This window comes from Botrytis cinerea, chromosome 3 (genome assembly GCF_000143535.2).
Source record: "Botrytis cinerea B05.10 chromosome 3, complete sequence".
Lineage (NCBI taxonomy): Eukaryota > Fungi > Ascomycota > Leotiomycetes > Helotiales > Sclerotiniaceae > Botrytis > Botrytis cinerea.
The window spans coordinates 1857418-1882995 of record NC_037312.1 but is presented as its reverse complement, the minus strand read 5'-3'; the positions used below and the strand labels follow the sequence as shown (position 1 = coordinate 1882995).

The 25578-nt window shown below is 42.9% G+C and overlaps 9 protein-coding genes across 10 annotated transcripts; 5 read left to right on the top strand and 4 right to left on the bottom strand.

Annotated features, from left to right (window-relative positions):
• Nucleotides 1–1077: 1077 nt before the first annotated feature.
• BCIN_03g05600 (hypothetical protein) lies at nucleotides 1078–3119 on the bottom strand. 2 transcript variants are annotated; one of them, XM_024692029.1, is made up of 4 exons: nucleotides 2825–3119; nucleotides 2573–2765; nucleotides 2410–2516; nucleotides 1078–2349 (listed from the first exon to the last, which is right to left on the bottom strand). In XM_024692029.1, the coding sequence occupies exons 1-4, from the start codon at nucleotides 2865–2867 to the stop codon at nucleotides 1346–1348; spliced, it is 1347 nt and encodes a 448-aa protein (XP_024547802.1). In that variant the 5' UTR covers nucleotides 2868–3119; the 3' UTR covers nucleotides 1078–1345. The 2 variants fall into 2 exon arrangements, with proteins under 2 accessions (XP_024547802.1, XP_001560851.2); XM_001560801.2 differs by having other exon boundaries at nucleotides 2573–3119.
• A 1098-nt stretch (nucleotides 3120–4217) lies between these two features.
• Nucleotides 4218–6968, top strand: BCIN_03g05590 (hypothetical protein). The gene is made up of 3 exons (XM_024692028.1): nucleotides 4218–5141; nucleotides 5190–6528; nucleotides 6653–6968. The coding sequence occupies exons 1-3, from the start codon at nucleotides 4853–4855 to the stop codon at nucleotides 6897–6899; spliced, it is 1875 nt and encodes a 624-aa protein (XP_024547801.1). The 5' UTR covers nucleotides 4218–4852; the 3' UTR covers nucleotides 6900–6968.
• A 2965-nt stretch (nucleotides 6969–9933) lies between these two features.
• Nucleotides 9934–11245, top strand: BCIN_03g05580 (hypothetical protein). Its single transcript, XM_001560798.2, has one exon. It carries the CDS (start codon nucleotides 10054–10056, stop codon nucleotides 11128–11130), a length of 1077 nt encoding a protein of 358 aa, XP_001560848.1. The 5' UTR covers nucleotides 9934–10053; the 3' UTR covers nucleotides 11131–11245.
• Nucleotides 11246–13279: 2034 nt separating this feature from the next.
• BCIN_03g05570 (hypothetical protein) lies at nucleotides 13280–14344 on the top strand. Its single transcript, XM_024692027.1, has 2 exons — nucleotides 13280–13779; nucleotides 13834–14344. The coding sequence occupies exons 1-2, from the start codon at nucleotides 13518–13520 to the stop codon at nucleotides 14106–14108; spliced, it is 537 nt and encodes a 178-aa protein (XP_024547800.1). The 5' UTR covers nucleotides 13280–13517; the 3' UTR covers nucleotides 14109–14344.
• Nucleotides 14345–14493: 149 nt separating this feature from the next.
• Nucleotides 14494–16027, top strand: BCIN_03g05560 (hypothetical protein). The gene is made up of 2 exons (XM_001560795.2): nucleotides 14494–14745; nucleotides 14796–16027. The coding sequence occupies exons 1-2, from the start codon at nucleotides 14553–14555 to the stop codon at nucleotides 15593–15595; spliced, it is 993 nt and encodes a 330-aa protein (XP_001560845.1). The 5' UTR covers nucleotides 14494–14552; the 3' UTR covers nucleotides 15596–16027.
• A 25-nt stretch (nucleotides 16028–16052) lies between these two features.
• Nucleotides 16053–18233, bottom strand: BCIN_03g05550 (hypothetical protein). The gene is made up of 3 exons (XM_024692026.1): nucleotides 18166–18233; nucleotides 17695–18106; nucleotides 16053–17648 (listed from the first exon to the last, which is right to left on the bottom strand). Exons 2-3 carry the CDS (start codon nucleotides 17749–17751, stop codon nucleotides 17028–17030), a joined length of 678 nt encoding a protein of 225 aa, XP_024547799.1. The 5' UTR covers nucleotides 17752–18106; nucleotides 18166–18233; the 3' UTR covers nucleotides 16053–17027.
• Nucleotides 18234–18545: 312 nt separating this feature from the next.
• BCIN_03g05540 (hypothetical protein) lies at nucleotides 18546–21338 on the bottom strand. Its single transcript, XM_024692025.1, has 6 exons — nucleotides 21036–21338; nucleotides 20759–20964; nucleotides 20652–20695; nucleotides 20494–20591; nucleotides 19502–20028; nucleotides 18546–19442 (listed from the first exon to the last, which is right to left on the bottom strand). The coding sequence occupies exons 2-6, from the start codon at nucleotides 20857–20859 to the stop codon at nucleotides 19004–19006; spliced, it is 1209 nt and encodes a 402-aa protein (XP_024547798.1). The 5' UTR covers nucleotides 20860–20964; nucleotides 21036–21338; the 3' UTR covers nucleotides 18546–19003.
• A 430-nt stretch (nucleotides 21339–21768) lies between these two features.
• Bctom22 lies at nucleotides 21769–22697 on the bottom strand. Its single transcript, XM_001560791.2, has 3 exons — nucleotides 22482–22697; nucleotides 22130–22422; nucleotides 21769–22057 (listed from the first exon to the last, which is right to left on the bottom strand). Exons 1-3 carry the CDS (start codon nucleotides 22564–22566, stop codon nucleotides 21980–21982), a joined length of 456 nt encoding a protein of 151 aa, XP_001560841.1. The 5' UTR covers nucleotides 22567–22697; the 3' UTR covers nucleotides 21769–21979.
• A 94-nt stretch (nucleotides 22698–22791) lies between these two features.
• Nucleotides 22792–25468, top strand: BCIN_03g05520 (hypothetical protein). The gene is made up of 3 exons (XM_001560790.2): nucleotides 22792–23698; nucleotides 24138–24767; nucleotides 24823–25468. Exons 1-3 carry the CDS (start codon nucleotides 23030–23032, stop codon nucleotides 25288–25290), a joined length of 1767 nt encoding a protein of 588 aa, XP_001560840.1. The 5' UTR covers nucleotides 22792–23029; the 3' UTR covers nucleotides 25291–25468.
• Nucleotides 25469–25578: the final 110 nt, after the last annotated feature.

The following is a 25578-nucleotide window of genomic DNA, read 5'->3' as shown; positions in this document are numbered from 1 at the left end:
CAAGATCCCCGGATTTAGTTCAGCCTCTATTTTTCAATCCATGCTCAACAAAATGCTCGGCGAGCTTTATTTGGAAAGTACCTCACAAAATTACATGCACGTCATCATATCTTACTCAAATAAGCAGTACCATGGATCACAGCATTCCTCTTATCTGTTCCGCTCTCGGACAATTAATTCGTAAAGACTCGAAAGTTACGTCGTCGGTACCTTCACTAAGTGGTTAGTTAGCATTGCATAACATGCACGCTGTTCCAAACACAAAAAGACAGCGTCATGAGGAAGACTGTGTCCATCTCAAAGTTGTGGCCGCGGGACAAATCCGACGGCCCTGCAAGAATCAAAGATATACCTTCGAATTACATGATGCAGATATTATGTTTCGTTGGCATTGCTGGTTCAACTGCCAGTCCTATACATACCTGAGTATCAAGCCAATGCCTCTAAATGATTGACAATAAATGATTGCAACACAGACAGCCTTCAGGACGCTAATGCGGGGTTTGTTGCACACAAAACAAAGCAAGACGGGCTCCATTAGCAGCCCGAATACATCACAAGAGGCACACACGTCGAAGGATTACAATGAGGGATACATTGCATATTTGCATATTTGATCGAAACTTCTGTCGCTCGTCAAATGATGTTGAGCCTGAAAGCCCAAAGAACCCGGCAAGAGTTGATACATACTCAATCATATTTGAATTCATTCTCGGGTATTATTTAAGCTAACACTACATACAATCGCGAACCCCTCGACTAAATATCCCAACGTGGCATTCTATAGTTTATCTGTCGACACACGCTGGTTCTATCAATTCTGCGATGTCTCCGTATTTCGATACCTATCTGCCGACAATTAAGAAGCTTTTCCCGACGATGTGCAGCTTGAGGAATATACAAGCGGAAACGGTGTTGCTTAAAGGGTGGAATAACATTGGGCGATGAACGAGATGTATCTGGCGGAGGCTTCGAAGAATATACCTCGACAATTCAAAAAATGAGAATGAAGCTACAGAGCCATGAACAACATGGAAACACGCACAAGTAGCTCTGCGACTGGAGAGTACAATGAAATGAAGGGCATGAAAATTACATCTCTTTCCCTGGTTATATTTATATTTGGATTTCTCAGTACTATATACAGCGAACGAAGATTCCTAATCACGGCAGTTTTTTTAGTCCCTCTATGGACAGGCTCGAACGGAATATTGGGAGAATATATTTGAGTGGTACATCCCAAGTCTACTGCAGTAATCTATCTGGCGCTTAGATAAATCTTTATTCTGGGGTTTCGAATGATTCAAGATGAGATTCATCTGTTAGCCCTACAAAATGTTGTCTCTTAAGTCCAAGCTAAAGGATCCGGTAAAGTGACTGGTGTATCCGTCCTCAACTTATTTGTAATCAATCCCTCAAATGTACTACTCCAGCTAACTCTTGGAGTCAATGGATCCAATCCCCAAAGCTCATCCAAGAATCCAATAATACTTGTGTGCGTGTACTCGCCTCCCTTGTTCTTTCCCTTCTTCTCCACCACTCCCTTGCCAACCCACGGGCTTATCAAAAGCGTTGGAACGCGGACACCCAAGCGTTTGAAATCAAATGTCATGTTATTTCCATCGGGGGCTTTTTCAGTATATGTGAGATCATCTCCAGCCGGTACGTTTGAGGGGGGAGGAACATGGTCGCCGAAACCTCCGTGCTCGTCGAATGTGAGGATAAAAAGGGTTTCGTTCCATTGTGGGGACGATCGAATAGCTTCATAGATTCCTTTGATGAAGCTTTCGCCGGAGGTGATGGGTGATGGGGGATGGAATGACTGATAGGAGCAGCACTCTGGGTTGATGTATGTGAACTGTGGCAGTGTGCCTGCAGCCGCATCCTCGTAGAATTTTGTCAAGGGGGCAATGTTAGTTTCATATGCGCCAGAGGTAAGGGTCCAGTTGTAGAATGCGGCATCTGGGTTGAAACCGAGGCCGGGTCCCATGGTAGAGTTCTGGTAGTTCATCCAGGTGATGTCATTTTCGGAAAGCTGTTCAAAGATGGATTTCACGGGAAGACCGTAAACGTTGAAAGCGTTATCATTTTTGCCGTGTCCATGCGATGTTCCACTCGTGATGTAGGCACGATTGGGGTTGGTAGGGCCCGGGACAGAAGCGAACCAGCGGTCGAAAAGAACGAAATTTTCGGCCATTGTGTTGAAGACTTTGACTTGTTCAGGGGTGTAGTAGTTGATGGCTTCAGCGGCACGAGTTTTGTTCAAGGTGCTGTAGGTGATGGATTGTTCTGTCACGAAACCACGCATGCTTTCGGATTGTTTTCCAGATGGATGATATGTTGTAAAGACTTGTATAAGTTAGCGAGGGATACAAGTCGTCTGATAATCCGGACAAAGGAGAACCATACGTTGCATGTTAACACCACTTATACTGTGGTTTGGATCGTCTGCTGCAACATCGTTGGCACGAGGCCCAGCACACACATCAGCCTTTTGCCCAGGGTTTGACGCATTCCTTTTTGTCTGTCAATTGAAGTCCATCTAGAATTGTGAACCTCTGAGAAAGCTTACATTGAATTACAATAATTGTGGTGTAACAATCCATCAATAGATGGGTTGTAGCTAAGACCACCCGCGAAGGTATCAAACGATCTATTCTCTTCGACGAGAACGACAACATTTTTTATTCGACTTTTCCATGAATTGTCAGTAGTCTCGTGATACTGAATATTCTGGGGAGCAGCCAGAGCAACCCCAGATAAAGCTGCAATTGTTATCACCTCGAGACCGAACATCATGAATACCAATAAAGATACTACTTGCCGTTGAGATTAAGTCGTGAAATCGAAGATTCTTGTTGCTTCATATACACTCCCCGGCGACCGCCGGCCGTTGGCCTGCATTTGACAGCAGTGCACTAAGCACATGCACGTGTAGCTGGTGATAGGACAATGCTACATCATCAATATCGAAGCCGTACAGGAAGATGCAGATGGTTATAGCCTCGACCCTGAACTTGCAGATATTTCAGGAAGTAGAACTTTCTACCTTCCTAATTCTTCGATCATATTGCACATGGTGCAAGTTATTGGTTAAATCTATGCGTGCGCGAGGACCCTGGTGTCATTATTTGTTAACAAAGGCCTGCATGGGAAAACAACACTCGCTCGACGGGGTAAGACTTCGATATCTGGAAATTGAAGGTGGGGTAAGTCGTGTTGATCTGCGGGTATATGTATCGGCTTTTATCCTCCGCGGCCAGTCGAATACCGGCAATGAGCACGTGTGAGATATGAAAGACGAGTAGGAAATGGTGAATTAATAAACACGGGAACCGGCAAAGAAGCATACAACGGAGGATACCTCGAACACATCTGTCTGGCTTTGTCTCTGCGACTAGAACCAACGCTCTGATAAACGAGATAACATGATTTACAACAACCCCCTCTCAAGCTTTAAGCTTTGGAACCAAATTTCCAATCGCTCTGACATGCCACCAAGATGCTTCTCACACTGATGAGCCATATTTGCGGGATACTTCGAAGATGTCCGCAGAACGAAGTGTTGAATCTTCTCCCGAATTCAAACGATACACATGTAGGAAGCATTGAGGGGAATGGTGGGTGATGACAGAGCTTTATTAGCCAAAGAGCTAGATGGGCACTTTTTACACCTTTAGCGATAGTAACAGCTCGAATCTAAGATAAGCTGTACATAATATCTACCACAAACTGATGACACCAGGGATAAGAATCACTTACATAAATGGGAGAAAGCTCGAAATCTTTTTGAATCGCCGTATGTCACGTGTCCACCTCCCCTCGCGATTTTGCTCCACTAAAGATACGAGGCTGGCACGTGGCTGGGGAGTTGTTTGCCGAACTCGGGGATTTTCTTATCTCACTAAGGATGGGAGACCTGGTGGACTTCTTCTACGTATCTAAATATTGACATCGGTCAATTCAAGTGTTACTAAGGCGGACTTCATGTTAGACAACTCGGTCTACTCTGAGGATGTATGGAGGCTAAAGTCCTATCTTACAATTTTCGGCCGTAAAGGTATTTGCCAATCGCTACTCATGGCCATTGTGTTGACACTTTCCTATCAGTTATTACTAGAATTCAGATTGCGAAAAAGCAAACCCTTGCTATGAGGATACCGGGTTTTGTTACGGTTGTTTGTCAGGATATACATGTTCTCATATGTTCCCATATAGAAGTCTCGACTAATTTCGACTTGGTGGTATTCTAGATTCCGAATAGTTTCGACTAGATACCACCAGGTAACAATTACTCATTGTTCTATTACAATCAAAATCTCCTCAAAAAATGACAGTGTTGTTTCAATATCTAGTTCCCAGTCAGTCCGAAGAACATGGTATTTAAAATGTTAAAATATCATAAATGGTTTAAGAATACAGGTCTTTCTTCGATTAACAAATCAATGGGATCGAAAAGGGGATTCTCATATAGATGTTTTGTTGTATTGACGTAGCAAGTGCAGCTTTGATAGATGCTCTCACCAAAAGCCTTCGGAAGAAGTTTAAAGCTTTGATCCAGCCCACCTTATTCATTTATCTTATCTGTGCGGGGCAACCATTTCCAAGATGATCCGCAATCGAGGAATGCCGGAGGAGATATGCAGGAACCCATCATCGTATCTTGAGTTTCTTGGCCATCTTATCGTTGAAACACTCCAAGATAAATTCCTAAGTATTCATAGCTCTCAAAATACCATCTCACTTGTATCCCGTTGTTCCGAGTATAAATATCTGCTTTGTTTCTATCGTTTGGGTGAACAGACAAGTATCGTGAGCAATCGGAGGAATTCCACTTCATTGATCTGAGATCATGGCTTTCAGAATGTTGAAATCGGCTGCCGTGACCATATCTCTGGTGAGCATGGCAAATGCTGCCATCTCAATCTCGAAGACCGGCACTACCGTTGCTGTCAATGGCATCAGCTATTATGTTGGCATCGACCCTGTTGCAACCATCCAGTCCAAGCCGAGCACAGCAGACTTGGTTCCTTTGACGGTTATGAAAAGTTCAGAGAGAAGTTTCACCGCTGCTTCATTCAAATCATTAGTTACCAATTACACTGCCTTCGACGATGTTTTCAATCCCGGATTTTTGGAAGGTATGCCCATCTTCCAATTTCAATACCAACAATCGTTAACTAAATTAGCTGTTCACCTCGTCGGTTCTACTAATTCTAGTTCGTTATCAACTGTTTGTAATGAATTTGGAACTCAAAAGTTTACCAGCAGTTCAAACAATCAGGTGCCTCCAGGGCCATACTTTTTAAACCCAAATACCGGCGAGCTCTTCAAAGCTTATCGTTTGTATTCTGATGTACAGGATGCTTTTACTGAAGGAACAATTGAGAACTCGGACGGAACGTTTTCTATTCTGAGTGCATCCATTCCTGGGGTGCAGAGTTCTACTATCGGCGTGCCTTCCAGGCTCTACTATACCAAAACTGCCGAAAAGCCTCTCGCCGGAGTCCGGCTTGGTGTAAAAGATATCTACGACGTTGCAGGAATCAAGACCAGTAATGGCAATCGTGCATATTACGAGCTTTATCCACCAGCAAATTTTACCGGACCCGCTGTCCAGAGTTTGATTGACGCAGGAGCAATTATCGTCGGAAAGATGAAGACATCCCAATTTGCTAATGGGGAAAGTCCAACTGCAGACTGGGTGGACTATCACTGCCCTTTCAACCCCCGTGGTGATGGATACCAATCTCCATCCTCTTCTTCTTCTGGCCCTGGAGCTGGAATTGGTGCTTATGATTGGTTAGACCTTGGTATTGGTTCCGATACTGGTGGAAGTATTCGTAACCCATCTCAAGTCAATGGATGCTTCGGTAATAGGCCATCTCATGGACTGGTTAGCTTGGATAATGTAATGCCTTTATCTCCAACTCTTGACACTGCGGGTTTTCTCACTAGAGATCCAATTTTGTGGCACGAAGCTGCTAAAGTCTTGTATGGAAACAACATCACAAGCAACTTCACTGAATTCCCCAAGAAGATTTGGACATCAGATTTCCCAGAAAACGCTACAACAGAGGCTGAATCAGTCTTACTTGATTTTCTCGCGAAGTTAGAAACGTTTCTTAACTCAACAAGCACGACTGCTCTAGATTTGGGGGCTCTTTGGAACGAAAAAACCCCATCTGGAGCAAATGACTCTTCAATTGAAGATTTCCTTAGTCTTGTATATCCCACTCTCATTTCCCAGCAACAATACAGTCTCCTTGCCGAGCCATTCTATGCGGATTACGCTGCTGCAAATGATGGCGCCCGTCCTTTCATTGATCCCGTACCATTAAGCAGATGGGCTTGGGGACAAAACAACATCAGTGCTGATGCAAGCGAACAAGCCATTTCTAACAAAACTATTTTCATGGATTGGTTTGCCGAGGAAGTTGTACCTTCTAGCCCAAGCAGCTGTAGTGAAAGTTTGCTTCTTTATCCCGGGACATTAGCAGAAACTTCATATAGAAATGTCTACAGCAGGTACGTAAATTTTTTCACATGTCTATAAGGGTATTCAATAGTCCGGACTGTAGTCCAACAATCAGAAATTTGAAACGATTGAATCTCAAGCCCATATTTTTACTAACCGAGATCAATAAAATAGTCTTCCAGGAGTACCGTCCGGATGGTCTGTCAGCCGGGTATCCAACTTTGCCGAAGTCCCCGATATGGTGTTCCCAATCGGCCAAGCTGCATACAATTCTACCATATCATTACAAACAGAGTATCTACCGGTGGCAATTGACATCATTGCGAGAAAAGGGTGTGATGGAATGATTTTTGAACTGGCGGAACGGTTGTTAGAAGAAGGTATTCTGATGATTCCCAAAGCAGGGAGTGTAATGTATTGAATTTAGCGGTTTTATTTTTTGATAGTTATTTAATGTCTATATTTCAGTTGGTCTACAATCGACTTGTTAGGTGATGATTGCAGATTAGACGCTCATATTTCTACGAGTAAGTCCAGGCGATACCCTCTGCAGTCAATTGCTCAGTCCCATAACCTAGATATCAAACACCCCTCGTAAATACTTTGCAAATTATTGACTTATGTAGAATCTGAGATTCATCTCCACCAAGCTCCTTCACCAATGACTAATAGCCAGCCATATATTGTGTATTCATACAGTCATCATATTTGAGTAGGAGTGGAAATACAGATATGTTGGGGATACCTTTTCTGAATCCTCTCCTTTTCTTTCAAAACTCTATAATTTTCCCAGTTTCTATCATTGTTCTAATTCGAATATTATCCCAATTTATATCGTTATCCTAAATCATATTATCATTTTAAGTCACATTATTATTCTAAGTTATATCATTGTCCTAATTTATATTATTATTAAAATTCATAATATTGTCCTGATTTATATCATACAATCACTTCTCATTTTCATATTACCTTGTAAATCATCATGTAAACCATCATGTAACCCATCACAAAATCATATGATTTAGCCTAGTATAAAAAAATCGCCCTCATACCATATAGAGATTTTCCACAAAAATCTCATTACGTTAATTGCATTCCTACACTCTAACTTCTTGCTGTTTCAGGGGGTTTCTGCTTTAGATCATGCTTTGGTAGAATTTGTTCTTGTTCCTGTGCATGAACCTTTGTTGCCCCACTTGCCCCGCTACAACCTGCAAATTTTGCTCTTTTTTTTTTCTTCTCGAAAGCCAATTGATATTGAGTATCGAGCAGATATACGAAAGCACATCAACAATGAATGAGTATTCGTGAAAGCAATGAAGATTTGTTTAATGTGAACCTTGATGTGTTGATAGGTAGACAAAGGAGGTAGTAGGGATTAGCCGAGGAGGTCAAACACCATCTGCTCTCTTTTTCTCCGATCAACAATATTCTTGGGTTTTCATAGCCAATCCAGATACTTGTAGATTATCCAAATTGACCTGTGAGATTTGTAAAAATGAAATAGAAGATGGCTACTAATTTGCTCCCCTTGCTTTCCAGTAACATACAATCCCTTCCAGTGTTATACATGCCTCACACATTATATTTCAGATGAGGTCAATTCTTTCAATAAGATTAGTCAAAATAGCAGGGTTTCTGCACTGCTAATTGGAAAAAATGAAGCGCTAGAAGTCGTCTAATGCAAAGATCCCTTCGCGATCCTCTGCTTTAGTCCCCGTTTTAGCCCCACACATCACATCCACAACCACAACCAAAAGCAAAAGGAAGTGACCTACGCAGGGATCGAACCTGCAATCTCTTGATGTCGAGTTAATGGATGAAATCCTTTAATCGTAGTCAAGCGCCTTGCCATTGGGCCAGCAGGCCGAATTATTTGATGGATGAGGGGTAAGATTTTGTCTATATATACCCAGGATTTTGCGAAAACTCACTTGTTGAATGGTTAACAGAATTTGTACAATAGGGATAGTTCCCCGTGAAAGAACTTTCTGTTTGTTAATCCATTTTTGTACGAATTAAAATATAATATCGGACAGTGATTGGCACAAGTATCCAATCCTGCGAGAGTAAATTTGAAAGCCTAGCGGAATTTAAGCCAAAAGGTTTCCTTACGGATTCCTTCAGACCTGCTTCTGGTAGTTCTTTTCAAAACAAACACTTCGATTGGGAAGCTATCACCATCAAGAATATCTACCATCTTCAGTCGCCAATCAGTGGTATGGGTAGACTGGTTACCAACCTTCAATAATTCCTACACAGCCTACTTCGGCTCGTATATTACTTACATAAACCTACTCTGGTTCGTACTTACTTATATATAATACCTCAGGATTAAGTCGATATGCATGTTCAAATGTCAAAATTCATGGAGCATGAGGGAGACTAGGTGGGTGGAATCATGTACACAGTATCTGGCTCCTCCTACCACTTGCCCTCGTCTTGCAACAAATAGAGTCTTCACTAGTTTCTGGTATCAAACTCATATTGCCTAGCGAATGTAGCTTGTTGAGACGTACAACTATTGGCAGTTCGTCCGAAACTCGAAGTTAGAAGTATAAAACCGAACAGCAAAGATTGTGAGCAGTGCTCACCACAAATCTACTGATTAAATTCATGCTCCTATCGGTATTCAACAAGTAGACATAATTGTAGGCCTCGATGTTTGGAATTTATTGCGCGTACTTTCGTTGCTCTTTGCCTTCGAAAGTTGTTTATATCTTTAGTGGGATTTGAATACCCACAAGGTCTTTGATGCCATACGAGCTTACTGCTTTGAAGACCATAGAGCCCTTTACCTTAAAAGGAGACAAATTGGCTCTATGAATTAGCAAGAAGTTATTTAGGACTCGGTGGTTGCGTGTCTCTTTGCTTGCTTTGTGGATACCCTTCGAGCCTATTCCGAATCGTGTAAACATCTTGGCGAATCATGTGTATCATAACAAAAGACTTGTGTTAGCATGATCAACTGGTACAAGGCATTTACAGTAGAGTTTCAAGACTCTTTACCTTTTTGCTAGTCTCATCAAATGACTATTTCTATGGGAAGATGTCAGATATAAATGCTCTCTCCCTCAAATTAATTCCATTCCCTAATATCAATCAATTCTCACTGACAAAGCTTGAAGCTTTAAGTCTGGGTTTTATGATGTATTTTTGATCACAGGAACAAATACTGCTACTGCTCGAAGTCTTTTGGCCACAGTGTACGGCTATTTATATGTCATACCAGGATCAATTGATTCTAAATCCGATCTTCTATCGTACTATCTAGCACACACTTTTGTATAGTTACGCAGTATGAAAGTCAGAAGAGCCCGTATCTTTTTGGTCTTCTTTGAACGAAATAAAAAGCCGTACCATGCTTCCTTTTACTTTATTATATATAAGTTACCCGATTCCAGAGACTTCCAGACCATGGGGAAGTCGTTAGACAAGCAACAAAACTACACGGTTATAAAACTGATATTCAAACATACTCACCCACGATAGAACATCAGCTTCCTTTACGATCAGAAGTTACTAAGAGCACGTAGTCATCAACACCCAGGATAACACCCTAACTTCACAACATGTCGAACTCCTACGTTCGGCCTCCTCACTATCAAAGACATCATCAGTCCATGCTATTGAATCTTTGCAGCATATTTCCATTCTTCGAGACAGATGATTTCGACCGCGAGTACCAAAAAGAACTTGCTTCCGTCATTTCTCAACATCCGTTGACTGGTTTGGACTTTTGTTATTACTGGACTGAAAAGGTCCTGTGGGATAGATTCCAGTTATCTGGTGCATTTGGCGAGTTTCCTGGTAAATATGGTGGTCCTGAGTATATTGTTCAACAACAAATTGGACAATTGCCTCCCACTCCAGAATCTGCTGAACCGACACCTGCGATATCCGCAGATTTCCTTGACAACATCTTGGAGACTTTGGAGACCACAAGCCGCTCCATAAAACCTGTCCTGCCAATCAAACGTCAGGCTTCAGAGATATCTAAAGCTGCCTACGAAACACCTGTCTCTGAACCTGTTCAACAAAGAGTGGATCTCATGGCAATTCCATTTCAACAACTGGGTCAAAATCATTTTGAGAGATACCTTAATCCTCAAAATCCGCCAGCTTCTGTACCAATGAAAGCACCCCTAGATTATCCTAAAGATTGTTTCTATCCCGAAAGCCCATACACTACAGCACAAGACTCTCAAGGCTTTCCCAGTGTCCCGTTCAATCCTGAAGACCTAGGCACTTCCCAGACTCCCAATGAATTCTCGGTATCAACCGTTGGACCCGGACCTTTGAATTCAACCCCTTCATCGCTTTTAGCTGCTCGAATTTCTCTACCTGGTCTCTCTAATTCATATACAACATCCAAAGCTGCCCCCTCTGCACCGTCCTCATCATTGGCACCTCTTCCTCCTCTTCTACTCCCAGATTCAGTCTTCAAAGATCCCAATACTGGTGAACTAATCACAATAAAGATGTTTGAGCGTCGATGCCTTGGTCGCGGTGCTGAAATTGCTATCAAACAGGCACAAGCTGCCGTTAAGGCGACACCGAACCGTATGACCAAGCCTCTAGCCCGTTCGTTATTGGAAGATTCACTCACCACTGCATTGGCCAGTATCATCCAAGAGCATACCTCGTAATAGCAAAATGCGAGATTTAGAACATCTATAGCAAATAGAGATGGCGAGAGCACATGAGGCTTAGGGAGTGGGGGGTGTTCTTCTGTCAGTTTAGTTCCCAATACAAACTCATCCAACTCAAAGTAACTTTCGTTCGCTTCATTTAAAGTTTTGAAAAGTGCAGCGTATGAGACACTACACAATACATATATGTGATAGAGTGATTTTTGGAAATGGACATTACCTAATTACCCAGCGATTATCTACGTAAAACCAGGTTATAAGCATCATTCTATGGTTTTTCGTGAAGAAAAGGGTTGTAAATTAATACTCGATGCTTTTTCTCAATTCAGAGGTGTTGTCGTTCGCACCTTCCTTCTTTGCTTCGTAGATTAAAAGGTCATCTATCTCTACGGGAAATGCGCGTTGTTTACGTTTCCACTGGACTCTGGAAAAACATACACTCTCAATCAATCACCCCAATCCTGAAGATGGATGGCCTTCCGCGAATTAAAGATGAGCCAAATGACGATTCATTCTCATTCTCATTCAAATCACGGAAGTTAGATAGAAAATCAGCTCCCTCTAAACTATCGACGTTTAAAAATGGGATGCAAGCCAAGTTGGAGCAGGATTTGCCTACGGAGCACAAAGATCCAGTCATCTTTCAAGGAAAGCATGATAGTTCTGCTAGTGATGAGAAGTTTTTTGTTGAGCTAAAAGTGGATTTGTCTTTTGCTAATAAACCTACGACGTCCAGCAAATAGTCCAGACCAAAGCGGAACATTAGTACATCTGGATACAATGGCCCTCAAACGGTATCCAAGCATTCCGATTTGCAAAGAATGTTAGTTGGTAGTTCAGGACCGGTTGTGGTGACTGAAAATTTTATGCTTCTAGGCAATCATCCTCAGATAAAAGGCCCCCACAGGTCTCCAGCGATGAACAATCAGCAATCAGGCTACTTGATCATTCCAATAGGACAGCTCAATCACTCTGTACAAATGGGTTCGAATCAGAATTATCCTGTGGGTAGTAGCAAAGAGGCACAGGAGGAAGTGAATCAACAAGCGGATATCAAAAAGCCTTCAAAAAGGACATTGAACGCCTTCATACGTCTCGGTGCTTGCGCAAATTGTCATGATCCAACTCACCAGTTAAAAGATTGTATGATATGCAACGATGAAGGCTACATGGATGGATGCCCTATATGCAACAGTCTCGATCACCAATTCTACCAGTGCCAAAAAATAGGCCAGCACAAAAATACGTTCTGGAATTTTGCTAAGGTAAATCGAAGAAATAAGCCACCGCTAAGATTACTGGAAGATCACAGAAACATTTGGAAAACCACAAAGAAATCAGGAAAAGAAAAGAAGGGAAAGAAGCAAATGGCATGCACACCTTGGACTGCAGAGTTTGCTAGGAAGAATAAAAACAGTTGGATGGATACCAAGATTGTCGACATGAGAAGCAAGAGAAAATTGTGCCGCTTCGAAGATCCTGCATGGAAAGCCCCAAGGCGTGTGCCACTACAGATATCTGTGAAGGATATGCACCTAGTCAAGAATCCTCAAAGAACTAATGATAGAGAGCAATCTGGCTACCATACAGCCCAAAACAGAGTCCCTTTCCAACACGTGAATGTGTCATAAATCTATCTGAGCTCTGCAGTAACATCACATAGACATACAAAGAGAACCCTTCAGTTTCATATCTCCCCAACAAGGTCATCTTCCTCAAGCTGCCCATCCCAACAACTCAGAAACCTAAACCCGATGCGTAACCTTTTCATGTAAGCCAACCTCGATCGCCAACACCCAACCTTGTTAGACATCGAGTTTCAATTTCAATTCACTATATAGCCGTTTCTCATTTCATTCCAGTGCAGATTCTGATATTGGAAACCCAAGGACAAAGGGACACCTTTCGAGTGCGACCTAATACGTTCAGATCTGCTGCTTCGCTTATTCCTATTGGGATGTATAATGGATTTCGGAAGCGGAGTTAAAGCTCGGAAATTAGGTTTAGAGCCGGTTGCGCTTTTTTAACATGAGGTGAGAGATGAGATGTGAGGTGAATGAGGGAACTGAGCGGTCTAGATATGATTCACAGGCCGTAAACTGGCATTTAAAGTTTTTGTTTACTGATCTTTGGCACGGCCCAACCCGTTACTCATTTCAACAAATTTGTAGAAAGAATACGGTGCGTTATTGCACTGTTGCTTATTAGCTTGATTGGGGATCTTTGGATTCCATTATTTATTTGTTAAGCTGCATGCGACTTTGACGTTTTCTTTACAATAGCTTCTACAAAAATCAAAGCTGTCGATAACGATACGTCGGAATCCGACTACGATATCAAAAATACCATCAAGCCACCAATAATCTCCCTCCGTATTGCTCACCATGCCGCACGCGACCATGCAAGACCCTCCAATCCCCCTTGAAACTAGACCAGATAGTTTGATGCCACAATCACTCTTGGCTCTCCCATCCCTCAAGCAGTACATGGTCCATCGATTGGTCGATGAAGGAATATCCATCACCACCATGGAAGTCGCTTTGAGCCACTACGACGGTCACTACCAGACTATGGCCAATGTATGTGCTGGGGCAAGTGAAGGCACCATTACTTTCATGGCAGATAAATTGTTCTGGCGTTCTCACTGCATGTTACACATTGTCCCTTTCTACTTTCAACAATTTTCTGACTGAAATGTAGGGCCTCATGAGCAGTTTCCCCGCTATGATTGCTACTTGACTCCGCGTGATAGGGAGGTCATCCATGAGGCATATCGCAAGATTCCTGTCGAAAAGATGAATGCTATGAATGAGCAGATGTATCGTGCCCAACAGCAGAGATGTCTTGAGCTCTATGTCCAGGAAGCTCAGGCGTGGAGCAGAAGCATCGAGGGCAAGATTGCGCAGATGGTACAGGAATGTGAGAAGTCCGAGGACCATGAGGCAGAGGATCACCAAGATGGAGGTTCTCAGTAATTGGCGCAACTTGAGATCTGAGAGAAGAGGCAAGAAGGTGACTCTCGAGTTACTGAGAAGCTTTGGGATAACCTGATTGTAATTCTACGCATAATAGTACATCGCGTTTAGAGTTACACAGGAGTTTTTAATGGACGGCAATGAGAAGCCTAATAGACCTTTTGATGTACCTGAGGCGTTGTAATTGACTCGTGAGTCGATGAGCTAGCTTTTTTAGAGTAACAAAAACATCATCACCCTACTCTGTCTGTACTTTTGCTTTTTTAAGGTGACCAATTCTGAATATTTTCCAACTCAAGATTCACTATCGAATTTTCTCCACATTGGCTTTTTTTCTCAATAAAATTATTTTCAAATTGCTACCACCTCCACTACACACACTATTGTAGAAATAAAACACGATAACCAAGTTCGCTGTGATATCATCTCAACTACTCGTTCATCATGGTTTATATATCATGCGGTGATTTTATGATAGCAAAGCTCGTTGATGATCAAAGTATCGACCCCGCATATACAAAAGAGCAAGCCACGCAGCTTTATCAGATTTGTTACAGGAAATATAGCAGAGGATACGTTCGACTTGCCACAGAGAAGATGCTTTACATGACAGATAAATGCTTTTGGCATCAATTCTGTAAGAGGTGTGGGATCATCGAGTAGACTGAATTCTGACAATGACTTCAGGGCCAGCTGAAGAATTCCCAAGAGAAAAAGCGCACAATTTGCTGAACAAAAAGGAGGGCAAAGCTACAAAGAGAAATGAAAGCGTCGCCGGACAAACAAATCAAGGTATTAAGCAAGGAGACACTCAGACCGCACAGAATGAGGCAGCAGAATTGGCACCGCAGCACAATATTCCCAACTCAGACAAGCCGGCAAAGATCACCAATTCCAGAGAAGGCTCGCGATCAAAGCAGAGGGTTGCAAACAGAGACCGAGCCAAGTCTATGAGTGGCACTAAAGCTATAGATTGGGGTATCGTTACAGTACAACGAAGAAAGGAATACCGGAGGAAATTAAAACGAAACCTCTCGAGCAAGAAACAGGCAGCGGAAGCATCAGCACGAGTCTTATCCAAACACAATTCGAAGGCATCTATACTAAATGAAAACTCGCAGATATTACAAGAGGGCTTGAAGAAAGCGCAGTCGGCGTCCTTGACTACGCAACTGCAGAGTGGGTTACCAGCAGCAGGTGTGGCTGCAACGATAGCATACAAAGATTCAAAACCACTGGGAGAATCACGACCCTCGTCTGAAATGGCACAAGATTTTCAACTGCATCCTTCCTCAGATCGGCTTCAGACACTCGATGAGATGATTGAAGAAGAAAGAGAGATTGCAAGCCAACTTAGATGTGTGCGTGCATCTTGCCCCAGTCCCGAAGAGAGCAGAAAGACATATCAGAATTATGATCGATCGGATACAGTTGAAAGCGGAACCAAAGAGGTATCAAATGATAGCCGTTTCTGCGTGGTACTATAAGGTCGACTTATACTACAAAGCAATGTCCTTGTTGGCTGCAAGGAATCATCTGACGTGTGCGTTTGTTTGTTGGCTGGCTCCATTTTGAGGAGCGATTGGATCGTTATGAAGCTTATCAGGGGCTTTGAGAGATGAATTGCTACTTCATTTGCTTCCTGATACTTGAATTTCTCCATAGTCGACTCGCCTATATCTCTTACGGCGGAGTTGGAGTTGGGAGCAGCGAACCGCATGCTGGATGAATTGTGGCAGCATTATGAGCTGTTGGAGACGTACTTTCCATATCGAAATGGAGGGAAGAGTTCCTACTCAGAGCTAAATTGCATAGCGTTTGCCAATTCATTGAATCTGGGGGCTTCAACAACTAGTTTCATTTCCGTCGTGTTGTCAAGTTTGTAGTGAAGTGAAATTTAAGTGAAGGTCTAGGGTGCACGGAGCTAAAATATAGACAGAGTTTTGCCTATATTGCCCCCACTTTATCTCGATACCTCTTTTTGCGATGCTTACCACACCTTGTCAATGAAATCTGTGTTTGTGTCTCCAGAGCAGCGATCTTAAGAAGGGTCTTGCCCATCACATACAACGGTTTCATGTAACGCGGAAAGAAAGTGAAATGCGATATTGGCGCTTTTTACATCTCTTACTGACCGGGTAATTATGATGTATTCAGCTCATTGCAACACACGAAGACAGGAACATGTAAAGAGACGATGAAAGCGTTTGACTATCTACAACATGCGCAATGTGATTCTCATTCGAATGCGACGTAACCTCTTTGGTTGCGGCGAGAGGTTGTCTGTTTTTGGTCTAAGCCGTTCTCAGGTCCACCCTGAATTTAGTTTACTTCTCCTCCGCCAGTCTCTTCTCTAGCACCTTCCCTTCACACAATCCTGTTCTGATTCCGCCAACGCCTGAAAGCTCACTGTGTGAACCATCTTGTGCCAGGACCGCGTTTCCAAAGTCATCCTCTGGAAATCGAAAAAGTACGAGTAGTCCGCAAAAGGATTATCGAAGTCGACTTCCACTTCCACCAAATGCTTAAGATCACCATTCAAGATTGGCAACAGTGCAGCTCCTTCTTGGACACCTCGAATAATCCAGTACCATTGTGTTTCTCGTTCATCGTCGGGTGGCTTGGAGTAGCCCAGTTTGCTGTATCTCTGCCGCTGGTGCCCATTTCGATGAAATTATTTGCGAAGATTACAATGTTGTGAGTGTGTAAGGTTTAAGTAGACAATGAAGAAGTTCAAGCGCAGAATAAAAAGTGCGGCGCGAGTCAAACATGAGATTTTGAAGATGCTGTTTAGTTTGTATTCTTTCATAATCGGTGATTGCGTTGATCAAAAATAATAAGGAATCTTGTTGGCTACATATATTCATCATATTTTGATGCATGCTGCTATATATGACTCCGGCCAATCAAACCATACCATCAATCCACCGTACACACAATCTTACCTTTCGACTGATTGCTCTCCAAAAATGCATGAGCCTCCCTAATATCTTTCCAGGAAAACACCCTCTCGATAGGAACCTTGAAAGTACCATCTGTAAATTTTTGCAACGCAGTTTCGGCCAACACATCTCTTAATTTCCCCTGGTAATCTAAAGGTCTGCTTCTTAGTCTACTTCCCTCCCATCGCAAACGCTTATTTTCGAGGAGAGTGATGTCTAATCCGTCAAGTTTGTATCCACTAAGACTAGCCAGTTGGACAATTCTTCCATCCATTGCTGCGACTTCAAAGTTTCCCTGGGCGTGATTCTTCCCAATGAAGTCAACAATTACATCTATTCCGCGTCCGTCAGTTGCATCTAGAACTCCCTGGACCCAATTTTCGGCGTGGTAATTGAAGCCATGCGTTGCGCCCAAACTTTTGCAGAAAGCGATTTTCTCATCCGAGCCAGCAGTGATGATTATCTTGTTGGCCCCGGCAGCTTTGGATAGTTGGATTCCAGCAATGGACACTGCAGATGCTCCAGCATGCCAGAGAACATTATCTCCTGGTTTAAAACACCCAACGAGATGCAAAGCTTGGGTTGCTGTTATCCATGTCTAATTTCCCATTAACACCATATTACATAGGGATTTTGACACATACCTCCGGGATCCCAGCAGCTACAGACCAAGATAGATGAGCCGGTTTGTGGATGAGCATTTTTGTCGATGACGCGATGTACTCAGCATATGCTCCCGTTGAACCATCAGCACCCTCCAAAAACCACACGAAAAAATTATCATACCACCATACGCGAGTCCAAAAACCTCATCACCAACTTTGAAATCCCCAATATCCCCATCCCCAAGTTGTTCAATTACCCCGGAAAACTCCACACCCAGTATGTTCCCCGCTTGTGGGGGTACATTATATTTCCCCTCCCGCTGCATCAAATCCATTCGATTGAGACCAAACGAATGGATCTTTACTAGGGCCTGAGAAATAGAAGGTTCGGGTTTGGGAATATCATTGTTTAAAAAGAGACTGGAGATTGGCCCGCTCCCATTTTCAATATCTGCATTCTGTCAATCGTGTCGCACCTTGTTATAGTTACATATATTTGTGGTCTCTTACCGATTGCACGCATTGTTTCTCCAGTCATTTGGCCTTGCTTGAAACGTTTCGTAGTAGCCATCCGTACCTTGAGAGAGAAATGGATCTTTTATATGAATTCTAGTTATTCAAGCCAGCATAGATTATTAACATGGAGTCAGGAATGACGCTATTTGATCGCTCATTCTGCCTCCTCATTGGACAATTGCTTCGTTTAAATGCAACATAGATAGTTAGCCGATATCTAGACGCATGTGGCTTTGTCATGATTTGTGACCGTCGAGCAGACACCAATTTAGCATAATCCCACCTAATCTGATAGATTACCAAGGTGCCAGTGAGACTATGCTGAAACATTGACCTGTGAGGTGGGAGGGCCGGAGTAAATAAATGTAAGCAAATGTAGTTATTGTGTATTTATTGAACAATTCATCAGCATAATTTCCCAGAAAGATTACAACTCAAACCCTCAAATTGTGATGTTTCTAGATGACATTCAACAGGAAATTGGAATCCTTATAGATCCGTCAAATAAACAGCAATGCTCCCAAACCAATTCAACTCATCCCTCGTCTACCGGAAACTAGATTGAACGAATTTAGAAATCTTCCACCCATAAAAAATGTCTGAATATGCATCTTTGAATGTTGGAAACAATCTGCAAGGATGAAAGTGCTCGCAGGCCAATAGGAAAAGTGACCGATCCACCTTAAAATACTATCTGCCCTTGATGCAATTCACGCAACCCACGTAACCGGAAATCGACATAGAACTCCCCAAAGTACAATTTAAATGCAACCATATCAATTTCGTATCTCTTTATCGTGTCTATGCCTCAATAGCTTCGTCTAAATCTCTCTCAGCCTAGAGTGCCATATTCGGCTCGTGGCGTAAATGGGGTGCTCAACTTAGGCGTGAAAATTCCATTTCCACTTAGCCCTTGAGTTTTCCAAGCTTCCAACATTACTTCAATCTCTCTTCTTGCGTCTTCAACAAGATCGTCCATATTGATATCAATCTTGTCTGTCCCGAAGGGATCTTCGTGCCACCGGGCGATCCCTTCAATTCCGTAGAGGGCGAAGGCTACGAATGCGACGAGGGGGACTGTCCACCAGCCAATCTCTGCAGCCATGGCAAAAGGTAGAATGGACACGAAGAGTGCTAAAACTTGTACACTGTGGATTAAATGCGCGACTGGTGTGGGCGCAAGTCTAATTACTTCCATGTTGCCGTAGGCTGAGACAAATTCGTTAAGTTTGGCTAGCATCTGAGCCGAGGAACTATTGTTGAACCAATTCCTATGTGTAAAGTATACGTTAGAAGTCTCAAAACAAGAGAATCAATGGCAGAGTCTTACAAGCTACAACCGGTGTTGACGAATTTCTCAATGTAGGTACTCAACTGAAGTGTAAGACCCAACCCCATATGTTCATGTCCTTTAAAGCCTTGTGGCAGCAGATCCTTGTATTCTACTGGCCAATAAAAATCGCCTTCTTCAGTCATTATTGTTCCTGAACTAAGTTCCACGCCCCAATCTGCTCTCAAGTGGTTTTTAACGGTATACAACATCGCTATCATAATCTTGACTGTTTCGATTGTCTTTGCCTCAAGAGCTTTGGAAATTGGCTGCTGGGCTCCATCTACTCCTCCATCAAAGTCTTTATATGCTGAGCTATCCGTACTGCCTTCATTCTGTGTAAAAGATGAATCGTATTGATGATCGGGTGGAGCGGGGGCAGGAACAAGTACAAGTATGTGGCGCGTGAGACATCTAATTGAGGTTGTAAGAGTTGCAAAGTGAGAGCGACCCGACCAAAACCTCGCATATGCTGTTTGATTTCGAAACACGAGTTCCAGACCGACGACGATGGATAGTGAGGGGACCTTGGCTCAGTTAGAAACCATTTTCTCAACATTATTGTAAGAGCATTATTGAAGTCTCTATGCATAAAACTAGATATGCAGCTCTGTCTAGCCGTGGCATAGCTTTCAGGGTCAATCTAGATACTGAGTGTGTTCTTGATCTGTCAAAGTCTTAAGCATGCCAGCTGAGGGCTCTCATTCACGTGATCATCGCGTATCACCATACTGCGTTCTGAGTCACGTGCAGGAGACCCTCACCTTGTTATGCATTGACATTCAACTTTGCCCATCGTTTCAGATTGTTCAAACTGAATGAAGTGTTGAATCACAACTGACAACTGATCATAATCTCAAAATAGTATCTTGTTGATCTTCGTACAACAAAAAATATTTGATACTGTTTTTGGCATGCCACGACTAAGCGGAGCCGTATGGGAAAGGCCCCAAATGATCAATTTCAATGTCTGGATGGTGGAGAGTACTTACGATACTAGCTGGAAGCGTAACATCGCTGCTGATATGTTGGTTCAGATATACGACGATAGCAGAGATAGCAGAAAAAATGGCAATAGGCCAGATAACCTCTGCGTAGAGAATTGGTTAGTCTCGTTCTCGCTTCAAAGGAGTTCACCGTCATATCCTACCACTGTGGACGCTCCCCTTCCAGAACCTAAGTACTAGAGGCCATCTATTTTCCTGTTGTCAGCTAGATATCTGTATATGTATAGGTATTCTCAAATGTTGGCTTTACCTTCTCTCCTTCCTTCTTGATGAACTTGCCAGTAACCACGACATTTGACGGTTCCGGCTTGAATCTCCAGTAAAGTTTAGGAATAGAGGTGTTCTCGACATTCTTGCGCTTTCAGGTTTGCAAGTAAAGAAGAATTTAGAGAAACTGCTCCGATCCTGAGATGAGGGTTGAAGGATTCACTTGTGGTGGTACAATGATAGGCTTTGCTGAAACAATTGCAAATCAGGAGGAATCCAGAGAAACTGCAGTAATCCTAAAATGAGGGTTGGAGATTCACTCACTTGTGGCCGTACAATGATAGGCTTTGGCAACACGTTGTCAGATCAAAAAGAGGTCAGAGGAGTAGCTGTGATTATAGGATGAGGAGCAGACATTCACTTGGAGCGGTAAGATTGTAGAAGTTGCTCAAACGCATAACATGGGGAAGTGGACCTTGCTTAAGCCGCCATGAGACTCCAACACAGGGGTATGCACTACGTAAGCGAAACAGGTTGCCGGATTTGAAGATCTTCGGGCTGTACGACACAATGTTTTTGCATGAGGTTACATATGAGATGTTGAACTAATCAGTCAGCTTTCCGGTTGGTTCTTTTTTTCCTTCTGCGATGTCATCTGTTGTTGAGTTGATTCATGAGCCAAATTACGAAACAAGTTTGGAGTACTCAATTCCGATAGGCTGTGTCCATGTGCCCGAGAAGAGCGGTTTCCGTTATCATGAAGCTAGGCTAGGATTACACTTGAGCCAAACAGCATCCTCTACGCTCTAGCAGGACGGGAAAACTGGGATATCAAAAATGTGTTTTCTTTTCAATATACGACATCATCTCAGATCACGATTCTTCTAATGCAAGAATTAAACTTACGTTTTTATGAGCTTTTATGCATGTTATTTGTATTTCAAGATGAATCGACACAATGGATGGGGAATGAAGTAGTGGCGGCCGAGGCGGCTAAATCGATAAAATCTGCAGTATAAGAAAAAAACTTTAACTTGCACCTTGACTATTGCATGTGACATTGAACTGGATTTGTAATTGTACTCGAGTATTTACTGAAGTAATTATTTGTTCATGAGGTGAGAAGAACTAGAAATACACAGGTTTTGTGGCCGTAAACCTTCTGAATCATGCGCCCACCCTAAAAGCCACTCACTGATGTACAATGCTATCATATCTTCCCCCATCCAGATTCCTTTATCTCGTATCGTAGCATATTCGTTCATTACAATGCTGGCTGTCCTTGTTGTGCGCCAAGTTGAGCGTTCAACTGTCCTGCTGTATCTGTGCCCGAGGAAAGTAACTAATGTAAGATGGGTATGTCAGTATGAATTATTCAGGTTGAAATGTGATTGGGTTGGTTTGAGCAACGCACCTCTCCACCCATCTCTCTCATCTTCATCTCCTTCTCCATTTCAACTACCTGCTGCTCCTCTACAAATGCCAATGCCCATGGAACTCCCAGTAACAAAGCACTTGTGCTCACAACAAATAAAGTTTTGCCTCCAAACATCAAACCCGATTTGATCCAACTTGTTGTTGCATCCACCTTGTTGGAGATGAATGTTCGAGTAGATGCCGGTACTATATCTTTCAGGGCACTTATGCGGTCTGCGAAAGTCTCCTCATCTGCGACATTGTCCTCTTCGTCCGAGGAAATCTCGGAATCTTTATCGAGTGTTTGTTAGCCAACTGTAAATGGAATCGCAGTCAATTGTAAGACCAACCAGTGTCAGTGTAGTAATCGTCCTCAGATGGTCCAGCTTGCTTTTGCTCAAAGGACTCATCCTCAACTTCTGTCAATTCAACCATCTTTGCGAAGTTTTATATTTTATGTTCGTAGGTAAAGGGAGAATGGGATGTATGGGATGTGGTATGCCAGTACGGATCCAATTTCCTGATGGTGGTTTATATCTTTGTCTTCTACAGTAGCTATGCGGGCCTGATGATTTTTTGGTGCCCGCCACGCTAAGAGATCACGCTAGCGGCAAGGCTGGTCAATGAACGACGTCAGGCTGCCGAAACTTCGAACCCCCTGGTTTCCATGTCCAAAACAGTCAATAATCATGTCTTTTTCATTCTTTGTACTTTCTTTGAATATCGATTTCTTTGACGTTTGAATTGGTGTTAATTATGGTCGCTGGGGGTTTCCTTTGTCTCCTTTATGCCAAGCTTCTCACGGCAGAATCTCGAAGTCTTATATAAATGCGACGCACATTCCGAGGCCATTAACAAGAATCATCCAAGGACTTGATCCCGTCAAGTTGCAATAACTATGGCCGACCTACATCCAATCGTCATCCTGCCATTTGAACATAAATTCAAATCTGTTACCTATACATGCAGCGGAGAAGGTCTACACAAAGATGGCCATTCTTACGATCCCCACGTCGAAAAATCAATACCTCCCAAAGGTCAAAAGCCAGACAAGAGTATCGGGACGAAGCCAGCAGGTTGGTGGAGAGCCCAGTGCGCATTTAGAGGATTGAGTCAAACCGGATCCATCACCGATTTGCAGTCGAGGTTGAAAGGAGCGAAGAAGGAAATGGTGCCGGAGCTCAAGACCGCAGAGTCCCAATTGAACAAGGATTTCAAGAAGCAAAACATAACTGCGAGAGATGGCGGTTGGGAAGCCTTGAGGACTGCCGAGGAGAAGGCTGATGCTGATCCACAGAGATACCTTAACGAAGCTTTTCCGGAAATTGCCACAGGAGAAGCAGCAAAGCCGGGTATTATCATTGTTAAGAATAAACATCAAGCTGTCTTAGCTGAAGCTGCGCATAAGATGGGATTAGAGTCTGTGTTAGTGGATGCCCCTCGAGTGGGTAACATACGGCCTTCTCCAGATCAGTGGGTCGTAGTGGGGAGAATTACAGATGCTGTATTGAATCAGAAGCGTGAGCTTGAAGGAGCAGCGACTCGTTCCAAGGAAAATATGTTAAAGGTAAGAGAAAAACAAGCGACAAAGCCTATCTCTTTTCAAATGGCAGTACCATACAGATGATCGGAACTTGCAAAGCTTACAGTTTCATTCATTCTCTGAGTTGAGGTTGGACGGTTAGCAACCCCTCATTCTCCTTCAAGGGTGCTTTCAATCATCGAAAGTAGTTCGGAAATTTCCAACCCCTTGCCGGAGCAATAGTTTTCGAAAGGAATTCTCATAAGTATCGTTCAATTCTCATTTCCATCATCGTGAAATTGGAAAGATCTTTAACATGACTAAAATGGCATGGCTTTGTTTGTGTCATGGTTTCAATCCTCCTGCATACAATTGGCCCTGTATATGGTATTTTTGACATCTGATATGTCATACTAAATTTGAAACATACTCCATGCAACATAAACTCATTGTAATAAATAAGAGCTAAGTTGTTTCTTCTTAGAAAACCCCTGGAGATCGGCCAAAACAGACGGCAAGAAAATCTGTACCCAGTTCAGGAACGCACGACAATGTGTCTGAACCCGAAACTCAGTCAGCACGCCCAATACTACCACTACCGCGGAAAAAACAGACAGCAAGGAAATTTGTACCCAGTTCAGGAACGCACAACAATGTGTTTGAACTCGAAACTCACCCAGTGCTACCACTACCACGGGGAAAACAGACGGCTGTAAAATCTACAAGCAGTACTAGCTCTCACTCAGACCAATATTTCGATAGTAATGCCGAAAGCCCGGGACCAGTTTCGCCAGGCCCCAAAAGACAGACGGCTGTAAAGTCTACAAGAAGTACCAGAACTCATTCAGACCTGTTTAAAGACGAGGGCGAAAATGAAGGTGATTACAACCAGCCAGCTGCAAAAAGGTTGCGGACATCGGCCAGCGGCGCGCGAGCCAATTCAAGCGCCAAGTCGGAAGGTCTATGGGATGTTCGAGGTTCATATGTGATCGATTGCCCAGAAATTGAAGAAGAATGGGGAGAGAAAGAATCGGAGTTTACTCTTGACATTTATGTGGAAAACAAAAATGGAAAACAACAAATGTTTGCAATGTTCAATTTTATAGTTGTTGAGGTATGGTTTTTACATATACTCGTGCCTGGTGCTCACTAGCTAACTTTACAATTAGGGCATCATGCGATTTGAAAGACCAACTGATGTGACAAGTCCAAAAAATGGTGATAGAAAGAGAAAGCGAGAAAGGACTTCTTCTATAGATGAGGATGGAGACGTTACTATGAGTGATGTTTCCCAAAATGGTGCGAATAACAGTAACTATAAAGAAAGTGCCTTTTTTCTTGGAGCCAACGATAGACCCACAGCCCGGAGACCTACATGGCCATATCGCTGGAGAGGCGAGGAGACTGGCGAAGGAGAAATCCAAGTCGGCTCTGATAAACGGTTGGAGAGTATCACCTTTGACGATAAGAACAAGTCTTTGTCAGGCACGTTCACGTGTGATTTCGCTGGGAAATGCAAGTTCACAGGGTCGAAGATAATGTACCGGCCGCAAGATTCACGGATTGATCCAGAGAGTCAATGGGAGAGTCGCAGCGAGGCTGCTTACGAAGAGGCACTTCAGGCACGCTGGAGATGATGGTGATTGTTAACAAAAGCACTATTCAATCCTTTTTTGTAGGGGGTCGATACATCATGATTTCATAGGTTGTGCAATCAAATGCACATGAGGAGCAATTGCAAGATAGGATATTTCAGCAACATTCCGAGAAAGACATTTGATTCCAAACATACTCTTGTAATAAAGACTGAAGCCATATGTGAAATTCAAAGTACGTATTTGACTTTGTCCGAATGTTTGTTCTTATTAGCATGGCCCCTGCAATAAAAAAGACCCGTCTGAGTACCGAGTGGCCAAAATGATTAT

Coding starts and splice junctions, on each gene's coding strand:
- BCIN_03g05600 (XM_024692029.1), bottom strand. CDS start 2,867: ATGAAGCAACAAGAATCTTCGATTTCACGACTTAATCTCAACG. Junction 2,517..2,572: donor CACAATTATTGTAATTCAAT/GTAAGCTTTCTC, acceptor ACAGACAAAAAG/GAATGCGTCAAACCCTGGGC. Junction 2,350..2,409: donor AAGTGGTGTTAACATGCAAC/GTATGGTTCTCC, acceptor AACTTATACAAG/TCTTTACAACATATCATCCA.
- BCIN_03g05590 (XM_024692028.1), top strand. CDS start 4,853: ATGGCTTTCAGAATGTTGAAATCGGCTGCCGTGACCATATCTCTGGTG. Junction 5,142..5,189: donor CAATCCCGGATTTTTGGAAG/GTATGCCCATCT, acceptor TAACTAAATTAG/CTGTTCACCTCGTCGGTTCT. Junction 6,529..6,652: donor TATAGAAATGTCTACAGCAG/GTACGTAAATTT, acceptor TCAATAAAATAG/TCTTCCAGGAGTACCGTCCG.
- BCIN_03g05580 (XM_001560798.2), top strand. CDS start 10,054: ATGTCGAACTCCTACGTTCGGCCTCCTCACTATCAAAGACATCATCAG.
- BCIN_03g05570 (XM_024692027.1), top strand. CDS start 13,518: ATGCCGCACGCGACCATGCAAGACCCTCCAATCCCCCTTGAAACTAGA. Junction 13,780..13,833: donor ATTGTTCTGGCGTTCTCACT/GCATGTTACACA, acceptor ACTGAAATGTAG/GGCCTCATGAGCAGTTTCCC.
- BCIN_03g05560 (XM_001560795.2), top strand. CDS start 14,553: ATGGTTTATATATCATGCGGTGATTTTATGATAGCAAAGCTCGTTGAT. Junction 14,746..14,795: donor ATGCTTTTGGCATCAATTCT/GTAAGAGGTGTG, acceptor CAATGACTTCAG/GGCCAGCTGAAGAATTCCCA.
- BCIN_03g05550 (XM_024692026.1), bottom strand. CDS start 17,751: ATGCTCATCCACAAACCGGCTCATCTATCTTGGTCTGTAGCTGCTGGG. Junction 17,649..17,694: donor TAGCTGCTGGGATCCCGGAG/GTATGTGTCAAA, acceptor ATGGGAAATTAG/ACATGGATAACAGCAACCCA.
- BCIN_03g05540 (XM_024692025.1), bottom strand. CDS start 20,859: ATGTCGAGAACACCTCTATTCCTAAACTTTACTGGAGATTCAAGCCGG. Junction 20,696..20,758: donor TCAAGAAGGAAGGAGAGAAG/GTAAAGCCAACA, acceptor ACAGGAAAATAG/ATGGCCTCTAGTACTTAGGT. Junction 20,029..20,493: donor TTACGCTTCCAGCTAGTATC/GTAAGTACTCTC, acceptor AACTGAGCCAAG/GTCCCCTCACTATCCATCGT.
- Bctom22 (XM_001560791.2), bottom strand. CDS start 22,566: ATGGTTGAATTGACAGAAGTTGAGGATGAGTCCTTTGAGCAAAAGCAA. Junction 22,423..22,481: donor CGATTACTACACTGACACTG/GTTGGTCTTACA, acceptor CACTCGATAAAG/ATTCCGAGATTTCCTCGGAC. Junction 22,058..22,129: donor TGAGAGAGATGGGTGGAGAG/GTGCGTTGCTCA, acceptor ATCTTACATTAG/TTACTTTCCTCGGGCACAGA.
- BCIN_03g05520 (XM_001560790.2), top strand. CDS start 23,030: ATGGCCGACCTACATCCAATCGTCATCCTGCCATTTGAACATAAATTC. Junction 23,699..24,137: donor CCAAGGAAAATATGTTAAAG/GTAAGAGAAAAA, acceptor GTTTCTTCTTAG/AAAACCCCTGGAGATCGGCC. Junction 24,768..24,822: donor TCAATTTTATAGTTGTTGAG/GTATGGTTTTTA, acceptor CTTTACAATTAG/GGCATCATGCGATTTGAAAG.